The 10,111-nt window shown below is 46.7% G+C and overlaps 2 protein-coding genes across 2 annotated transcripts; one reads left to right on the top strand and one right to left on the bottom strand.

Annotated features, from left to right (window-relative positions):
* Nucleotides 1–220: 220 nt before the first annotated feature.
* Nucleotides 221–6,303, top strand: LOC307200132 (uncharacterized protein). Its single transcript, XM_079948530.1, has 3 exons — nt 221–245; nt 3,379–4,124; nt 5,529–6,303. Exons 2-3 carry the CDS (start codon nt 3,522–3,524, stop codon nt 6,237–6,239), a joined length of 1,314 nt encoding a protein of 437 aa, XP_079804656.1. The 5' UTR covers nt 221–245; nt 3,379–3,521; the 3' UTR covers nt 6,240–6,303.
* Nucleotides 6,304–8,233: 1,930 nt separating this feature from the next.
* LOC307200539 (olfactory receptor 5V1-like) lies at nt 8,234–9,169 on the bottom strand (the record flags this gene model as incomplete). Its single annotated transcript, XM_079949075.1, has 1 exon — nt 8,234–9,169. One exon carries the CDS (start codon nt 9,167–9,169, stop codon nt 8,234–8,236), a length of 936 nt encoding a protein of 311 aa, XP_079805201.1.
* Between the last annotated feature and the right edge of the window lie 942 nt (nt 9,170–10,111).

The following is a 10,111-nucleotide window of genomic DNA, read 5'->3' as shown; positions in this document are numbered from 1 at the left end:
GGCCTAGATCATGTTTACATCTCTTGATGAGATTAGCTCGGCAAGCGGTTCAGAAGATCACAATCCAATTAGGGTACGAGAGTGACCGAAAAAGAAAAAGGAACCCCGGCAGCGACCCTAAGCAAGGGAGCATGGGGAGGAATCCCCACCCCACGCCCTCATTGAGCAAAGCACGCAGATCGCAAAGCGGCGCCTTTCGGGAGAAGGAGGAGGGATCGCGCTTGCGCACTTCCCTCGGAACGCAGGTAAGGAAAGAGGGGATCTCCTGGAACCCGCGAATCCTTCGGCGGGATTAGGCGAAGGCGAGCCTTAGTTAGAGAAGAGCCCAAATTTCAAAGGTCCTCCGGAAGACCCGCCCTTCGCCGCGGCACTCTGGATCCGCTGTGATGCGTCTGTCTGGGGTTGTTTTTTGGGTTGTCGCCACCCCGTTTTTCGAGCTGGGGCGGGGTAAAGGGGCGCCTGTTCTCCAAAAGAGAAGCGGGGAGAGGGGGCGTGTCGGATCCTTGAAGCGATCCTTACCCAGTGCATTAAAAAAGAAATAACTTTTGCAAGCGTTTGTGTGTGCAGACAAATGCTCCCTCGTTGGATCAGCAACAGCGATGGCAGACGCAGGCGGAAGAGCAGTGCAGATTTGGAGGGGGGAGCGTGGGGGGTCAGGCAGCTGCCTCCCTCCAAGCCTAACAGGGAGTGTGGGGAGGGGGGGGGTCTGATCTCGATCTCTCTTTCTCCCGCCTCCCTTCCAAATTATTAGGATGGAGGAGAGTGGGAAGGTCAAGCCGCGGTTGCCACTGAACTGGGAAGAAAGTTGCCGCGCAGCAGCAGAAAAGGGCGCCTGGTCCGCCGGGGTAGCGCTGGTCCAAAGAGCCAAAATGCTGGGTTTTTGTATTTTTCTTATTTCCCCATACAAACACACATACACAAATTAAAAAAATGGGCGTAGCCAGGATTTATTTAGGGGGGGTGGGCAGGGTTTATGTTGGGCGGGGGGCGGAACCAAGCTATTTGCGATGCAATTGGTCAGTTAAGCACTTTTATTTATTTACTTGATTTAGGGGGGAGCAGCTGACCCCCACCCACCCCCGACTACGCCCATGCACACAAACCCAGTACTGGAACTTGGTATTACTTCTTGATCACAAGACAGCAGGGGCTGAGGAGTCCCCCTCTGGGGACAGGATCAATTCCTCACCTTCCCCCTGGCAGCTCTTTAAACAGCGCTGAGGGAGATTGTAGCCTACCCACCGCCTGCCTTGACACACTCCTGGAGAAATAGGAAGGGGAAGCTTCCGGCTTCCTGTTCCTTCTGGAATCATCGCTCTATCCCCTGTTCCCTATACAGTGGTACCTCGGGTTACATACGCTTCAGGTTACATACGCTTCAGGTTACAGACTCCGCTAACCCAGAAATAGTGTCTCGGGTTAAGAACTTTGCTTCAGGGTGAGAACCGAAATCGTGCTCTGTCGGCAGCTGGAGGCCCCATTAGCTAAAGTGGTGCTTTAGGTTAAGAACAGTTTCAGGTTAAGAACGGACCTGCGGAACGAATTAAGTACCTAACCTGAGGTACCACTGTATGTTGTGACTGAGCCAATAAGTAGGCATAGTGGAAATAATCACATGACCTTCCTCTTCATGCTTCTTATAAACCAACTCGCTGACTCCCATTTCCTGTTGTTTGCCTGTGCCTGTATTTAGGCACCTCCAGACTCTCTGTGTGTTGTGAGACGGATTCCTGCATAAAATTAGGTACGCTGTCATCCTGGTGCAAGAAACCCCGCTTTAAAATGAATAAAAATGGATCTTCTGCGGTTAGGGAACTGACAGTGTAATGCACTGAGAAGTGTGGGATGAGCAAATGATGAATGGGAAGGCATGTAAACACACCAGGAGTAAATCAGGATGAATGCTTTTTGTTGTCAAAACAAAAAAATATTCCTTCCAGTAGCACCTTAAAGACCAACTAAGTTAGTTCTTGGTATGAGCTTTCGTGTGCATGCACACTTCTTCTGTGTATCTGAAGAAGTGTGCATGCACACGAAAGCTCATACCAAGAACTAACTTAGTTGGTCTTTAAGGTGCTACTGGAAGGAATTTTTTTTGTTTTGACTATGGCAGACCAACACGGCTACCTATCTGTAACTGGCTTTTTGTTGTGTAAGTGCCCCACAAGGAAATCCAAAGGAAAGCACAGTAAATAGTTAGCTGCAGGGTAAAGCAAATCAGGAAGGATGCTGAATTGTCCACAGGAACCGTTAGACTGTAAGCCCCTTCCGCAAATGCAGCTAACTTGATGTTGCTAGGCTACGGTTCTCATCACTCCCAGCCAGCATGCCCAGTGGTCAGGGGTGATGGGAATCCAACAACATCTGGAGGAGACAGTGCTACACAAGGCCTCATTCTCCTTGTCATCAGTGTGTAGAAGGCATCAGTCTGGTTCACACACAACACTAAACCTTGATTTGTGGAACTGTGGTTTATTACATGATGGTGTGGCATTAAATGTGAACCATGTCCTATGGCTTAACTATGGTTTCTTTATTGCCATCAAACCACCATCTGAAGCCACAGCTTGTTGACCTATAAATCTTGGCTTGTTTTAATTATGTCTTGATGCTTGTTTCGTTTTTGCTTTTGTTGTAATTCAAAAACGTAAACAAGGAATAACTTTTTTTTTAAGGAAGCAAAGGGATGGGGCAAGAGTAGCTGGAAAATAAACTAAACTGTGGAGAAGCAAACTGGTATGTTTGATCATCTATGAGACAACTTGTGGTTTGTGAAACAAACCGTGGCTTAGCATTAAGACAGACCAATATGCTCCTTTATAATGTGTTTTTGCTAACATTTTACCATATGCTGTCCACACCAGTGGGCACAGTAGGATGAGAAGTTTCACCTTGATATAGCATTGCCCACATAATTTGTTTGTTTTCTGCTGTAAATTTTTTAGACTCACAGAATTGTAGAGTTGTGTCATCTAGGACTCAGCTATATTAGTAAAAAAAACCTGTGCTATGAATGCGTTATAAACATGCAACACTATAGATGGTGCTGGAGAGCAAAAAAAATCTTCGTGATTTTCCATCACGGGTTTTTTTGTTTGTTTGTTATACAGTGGTACCTCGGGTTACATACGCTTCAGGCTACAGACTCCGCTAACCCAGAAATAGTACCTTGGGTTAAGAACTTTGCTTCAGGATGAGAACAGAAATTGTGCTGCAGCGGCAGTGGGAGGCCCAATTAGCTAAAGTGGTACCTCAGGTTAAGAACAGTTTCAGGTTAAGAACAGACCTCTAGAACGTATTAAGTACTTAACCCGAGGTACCACTGTAATGATTTAATTTCTGACTTATTTATAGCTGGGGTTTTTCCCCTTTGTGTAGATCCAACCTTATTCTAACCTGCTGCAATGCAGGAATCTCAACTGAAGCATCCATGACAGAAGGTCACCCAACCTCTGCTCAAAAACCTCCTTCGTTCAACGTTGCTCCTGTGACTTCCAACACCGTTCCGTTCCTTGCGCAGCATGGAACCTCATGTGTTGCTCCAGCTGCTGAAGTTACACCTTGAGGTGTTGGTTGCTGTGCTCCACTCAGCCATCAGCCGATGCAACGCCTATCTTATGAGTATCAGAAGGCGGCAGAGGAGGAGAGTGCTGATAGGGCGGGCGATTCAGAACCACATCTTGAGGACTCGGCGCATCATTCAGAGGAGGAGGAGCTGCAGACATATGGTTCCTATCGTCACCTTGTTGGAAAGCGGGCCGAAATTGCGGCGCTGGTGGGTCTGCCCAACCAAGCAGCATTGGTGGGAGCGTTCCATGCTGGGAACCCGGGACGACGAAACGTGGATCGAGAGCTTCCAGATGAGCCGAGGGACCCTCTTCGAAATTGCGGACGTGCTCCGACCCCAGCTCCAGAGGCAGAGAACTATCATGCGGGAAGCCATCCCTGTCGAGAAGCGGGTCGCTATCGCCGTGTGGTGGCTCTCTAATCTGAAGTGCTACCGCGAAGTTGCCGTGCAGTTTGGAGTTGGGAGGTCAACGGTGGGAGAGATCGTTCTGGAGGTGTGCTTTGCCATCAAGCACCTGCTCGTCCAGAAGACAATCTATTTGGGCGACTACTGGAAGGTAAAGTTTTTTTAAAATGTGTTCTTAAAAAAGTTGCTACAGTTGCACAGCTTCAAACTAATACCGCTGTGCCACACTGCTGCGTTGTCTGGAGGGTGTGTGAGTGTGTTGAGTTGCACATTGCAAAGGAAAAATAGCTATAGATAGATAGATAGATAGATAGATAGATAGATAGATATAGATAGATATTTTTTCTGTTTTACAATTTCAAATACTCATTTTACATTCTTAAGATATCAAAGACTTCCCTTTTTCTCTTTCCATGCTTCATTTTACATATCTTAAATCCCTGCATACTTTAACAAAAACTATACCAATCGGTATTCCATTACTGCCTCTGTCAAAACTTATTTACTGCATCCATCAAAACTTACTGTTGAATTTATCTTAACGCTGCCAGCATTTTCAGCTATACTGTACACTATTATTTTCCATACATTCAATAAACCTTTTCCAATCTTCTTTAAACGTATGTTTATAGTTATAGCTAAAAAGTTGGACAGATGGCAAGAATAATATTGATAGCGTAAGAACATATGCTAATTGATATTATTCTTGCCATCTGTCCAACGTTTTACCTATAACTACATGTGGCAATTGCCATTGTATCTGTGGGTACTTATGGAGTAGTCAGTGTAGCAAAATGCTGCTTTCTTTGACATTTTCATCCCACCTTCCCAGATATAAAATCTTCCCTAGGCAGCTTACTATCATCATCATCATCATCATCATCATCATCATCATCCCACCTTTTCCTCAGACTCAGACTCAATTCAGCTTACAGATAATATTGTTGTTGTTGTTTAGTCATTTAGTCGGGTCCGACTCTTCGTGACCCCATGGACCAGAGCATGCCAGGCCCTCCTGTCTTGCCTCCCGCAGTTTGGTCAAACTCATGCTGGTAGCTTCGAGAACAGATAATATAGTTATACAGATAAAACTTCAATGTAGATTAATAAAACTAATATAAGCATGAAAACACAACAGTTGCGCAGTGTCAGAATACCACTTGCTGAAATCCTATTGGTGACCTGCCATGTTTTATATTATGTGGAAGAGATTTCCGATACAAAATGGCTGAATTGTTCGAAACTGCATGGATTGCTGCAGTGGGACAGAATAATTTGGGAACAAGGGGCAGAAACTCACATATATTTGCATTGTAGTTTATATGGAATGTACCTGTTTCCTGAACAGTGTTTTTCTGTTTTGCACTTGCAATGCAAAATTAGTAAAAAATACTTACACAGCACAAAAAAGAACACAGCTTGCTACTATGCCATATCACTGTGACTTTTTTTGGACGTGGTGGGTGTGCTGTGTGGACATTTTTGGGGTGAAATTGTTGGCACAACCACAAAACAACCGTTTTTAAATTTACTACTTTTTTGTTGCCGCTTACAGATCATGGATGGTTTCAGGAAGATGGGATTCCCTCACTGCGTTGGTGCAATGGACTTGACACATCTGTCCATAATAGCCGCTACGGGTCCGGGAGACGAGTGCAACAAGCCAAAGAACTTCTGTTCCATTCTGCTTCAAGGGACAACCGACCACACCGGCCGTTTTACTAACATTGAAGTGGGATGGAGCGGGAAGAAACACGACGACGTGCAGATCTTCCGCAAATCTGCGCTGTGCCAGGCTATGGACGAGGGTACCTTTGTCCCGGGGAACCCGACTATCAACATTCAGGGTGTGGAGATCCCACCTCTAATACTCGCCCATAGCACCTATCCTATGCGGAAGTGGCTCATGAAGCCCTACGGAGGCCCCTTGGACCAGAGGAAGACCATCTACAATAGGACTTTCAACCACTGCCACAGCGTGGTCCAGCAGGCCTTTGGCAGGCTCAAGGCAAGGTGGCGTTGCCTCACTGCGAGGCTGCCAGTGGCAGAGGAGAACGTTTTGGCGGTGGTCACCGCATGTGTCGTGCTGCACAATATTTGTGAGACCAAGGGGCACGCCGTTCCCGAAGGTGTGGACATCTCTGAGCACGTACTGTTGGCAGCATATAACGAGGACTGCCATTCCTACGAAACCAGCAGTGAGTCGGGAGGCGAGGAGGTGCGCAATGCGATCTCACGTTACATGGCAGGAAATACTGAATGCTGAGATCTGGACTTTGCATTTCGGTGTGTTTGGCATTTGTTTTGTAAATATAATTGCCTTGGTTACACTGAAGCGTTTCATTTGTGTGTACGCCATCTACACTCGTTGAGTAAAGCTCAGGTTAATGAAGCCAGATCCCCTTCCCTTCATTCCTAAAATTCCATATTTTCCCTGTATTTTGCATTATTTTTCTGTTTTAAAAAAATCATTACAGTTCATACCATTTGCACAAGTTGAACTAACATGTTGCTGCCATAAAGATGAATGTTAAGTGCACATACAGCCTGCTTCGCCCCCACCCTAAAACTCGTAATACTACCTCCCCACAAGAGCAAGACATCTGCCCCCAGATGTACAAACAAACAACAGCTTCCCTGTGAAAAAATAACAGACCAGGTAAGGAAGGCAATGAAACACACTGCCCCTTCCTCCTGCTCTAGGGAAGGGCTCTGAGTAAGCCATCTCCTCTGACCCCTTACCACCATGGTGACTGAATCACGACTAGCTGGAGGAAAGAGAGGAGTTGCTTTAATTCCCCACTCCAAATCACAGTTTTTAAAGGCGAATGATTCCTCAGAATGTAGCCTTCTTTAGGTGTTAATGGTCCATGGAATGACTCACTCAGGATAGCTCTGTGAGCGTAATGGTAGTGGGGGGATTGGAACTCAGGTTTCTCTGGTCCAAGTACAACACACTGGCTAGCCATGTGTTTGTTTTCCGTTTAATCAAGCAATCTAAAGACTTGAGGGGGAAAAGGCAGGTTCTTGACTTCCAAGGTTGGGTATGTGACAACCCAAAACCTAATTACAGTGGTACCTTGGTTTAAGACCAGCTTAGTTTATGAACAACTTGGATTAAGAACGCTGCAAACCCGGAAGTAGGTGTTTTGGTTTGTGAACTTTGCCTTGGAAGCAGAACATGTTGAGTGAGTTCCATTTGTAAATTGAGTCCCCCAGTGCTATGGGAAAGCACACCTTGGTTTAAGAACGGACTTCCGGAACAGATTAAGTTCGTAAACCAAGGTACTACTGTATGTGGAAACCGCTGCCTCCTTGGAGGAAGTTCCATTACTAGGGAGCTATAACCAAGAAGGTACTGCAAAAAAGGTGCCTGGTCATTGAGGCCACCCAGGGATGCTGCCAGGGTTCAGTAACTACAGGTAACATGTAAGCCCCATCTTGCATGCAGCCAGTTAACAAGGCCAATTAATATTCCACCAATGTCCTCCAACCACACAGTACTTAAGTCTTCTTTTTGTTGGGCTCTATTCACATCTGACTTGTCACTAAGGACAGTGCATAATGTAAAAGAACAAAAGGGTGGTTTGGGAGGAAGAGGGATGACTTTGGTGTGTGTGTGTGTGTGTGTGTGTGTGGCAAGGTGAGGTCTGAAGTGTTACATCCACCTCAAAAGAAACCTCTTCCTGAAGAGAATTAGGATGGCATTCCACCCTTATCCCAAATCAAGCACTGATTCCCAGCCCTATATAAGGAAGCCTTTTAATGTGTAATGTTTTATTATGTTTTTATATGTGTTGGAAGCCACCCAAAGTGGCTGGGGCAACCCAGTTAGATGGGCGGGGTACAGATAATAAAATTATTATTATAATACACACATTGGCATATGGCATCATGGAGTCCTGGAGTCCAGCAGTGACAAAGACAGCAAGTCAGAGACTACAGAGTCATCAGCTAGGAAGGAAGGCTGAGTTCCCAACTGACACTGATAAGACGTTCCTATTTTCATCAACATTCTCCTATTTTTGTTGGAGAAATGTTGGAGAGTAGGTAATGTTGGTGATGGAAGAGATGACTGAACCTGAAGGCTGGTAGACAGGAGTCCCCTGAACCATAACCGCACAAGAATATCCTTGCTGGATCATGCCAGTGGCCCGCCTAGTTGCTGGTTCCGAAGTTGGAGCCCCTGTGTGTGTGTCGACAGCAAGTATATACTGTATAGTTGTCTCCAAAATCAGGAATTTTGGTTAATAATTCGTGCTAGAAAGAGGACAGTGTCTTGGGGTGTAGCAAACGCCTCATGGCGTCCTTCACTTCTTTGTTCCTCAGGCAATATATGATAGGGTTCAGCATTGGCGTCACAACATTGTAGAGCACAGTTGCCAAGGTGTCAAAATATACAGAACGACTGGCACTGGGCCTATTATAATTGAACATGCAGGTGACATAGAATAAGGTGACCACCGTGAGGTGCGAAGTGCAGGTGGAGAACGCCTTGCGGCGGCCTCGGTTAGTACGGATTCTCAAGATGGCCGCCACGATGCGGACGTAGGAAACCACGATGCAAAGGAAAGGACTGACGCCGAGCAGCAGGGTGACTGCCAGCAAGGTGATTTGGTTTGGGAATGTGTCTGCGCAAGACAGCTTGAGTAGCTGGGGGACGTCACAGAACAAATGGTCCAGGTTGTGAGAGGCACAGAAGGGCAGGAGAGCGGTCATGGCCGTGTGCAGGACTGAATTGAGGAAGCCGCAGGCCCAGGAGGCTGCCACCAGCCGGGTACACAGCTTCCTGTTCATGAAGATGGTGTACGTAAGTGGGTGGCAGATGGCGGCGTATCGGTCATACGCCATCACGGCCAGGAGGAGGCACTCGACCCCTACAAAAGTCACCAAGAAGTAAAGCTGAGCCAGGCAGCCCAGGATGGAGATGGTTTTTGTCTCCGTCAACAGATTCTTGAGCATGTGGGGCAGAGTGACGGAGGAATAGCAAATGTCCAGGAACGACAGGTGCTGGATGAAATAGTACATGGGTGTACGGAGGCCAGAATCTAGCCCTGCGGTCACCAGGATAAGAGCATTGCCCAGCAAGGTGGTGATATACATGGTCAGAAACAGGAGGAAGAACAGGGCTTGGGGCTCCGGGAAGCTGGAGAAGCCCAGGAACACAAATGATGTTGTCGCGGTTTGGTTTCCCATCTGCCTCACCTCCTGTACCTGAAATGTGGGAGAGATTTAGGAGACCAAACGGAGGGACCACACCCATAACTGAAAATCATGCTTATTCCCAGCACACACAAAGCCCCATTCACATGGTTGTATTTATTTCATCTGATCTCCCAAGCACACCGTGAGTTACAGTAAGAGCTGGGATAGCTCAAGGGGTAGAGCATGAGACTCTTAATCTCTGGGTCTTAGGTTTGAGCCCCACCTGGGGCAAAAAAAAATCCTGTATTGCAGTTGGACTAGATGACCCACATGGTCCCTTCTAACTCTACAATTCTGATTCTATGTAATCTGTCCTTTCTTCCCTATTTGTTTCCTGATCTATAAGATACCCGATTATTCATTTCTGTCTCCCTGTCTCTCCCTTGCACCTTCAGCATCAGTTTCTTTCTTTCCTTCCTTCCTTCTTTCTTTCTTTTTCTTCTTTCCAACTTGTGTTTCAAGCCCAGCCTTTGTCCACTAGATGCCCTGAAGATGCTGCTGGACTACAGCTCCCATCTTCCATGACCATTGGCCATGCTTGCTGGGTCTGATGGGAGTTGGAGTCCCATGACATCTGTAGACGTGGGGCAAGCCTAGTTGAGGCAAGCTGCTCTGCCATCTCTATCAGTTTGTTAGTGTCTTCCTCTTCTCCTTCCCAAACCTCACTTCAACTCCTGTTGCCTCACCAATGTGCATCACAGCAGAGATTTCTCATCCTTTGCTTCCTCTGTTAGCTTTGCAGTCTCTGCTTCACTTCATACTTCTGCTCTATTGACAACGCTGCATGAATCCCACACTGCTGGGCTCGGAAAGCCAACATGGAGCCTTCCTGATGTTTCTAGTCTACAACGCCCATCTGCCTCAGCCAACTTGGGCAGCGGTCAGGAATGGTGGGAGTTCTAGTCCAGAAACATCTGGATAGCCATGTTGACT

The sequence above is a fragment of the Podarcis cretensis genome (assembly GCF_951804945.1).
Source record: "Podarcis cretensis genome assembly, chromosome: 13".
Classification (NCBI taxonomy): Eukaryota; Metazoa; Chordata; class Lepidosauria; order Squamata; family Lacertidae; genus Podarcis; species Podarcis cretensis.
This window is presented reverse-complemented; position numbering and strand designations above follow the sequence as displayed.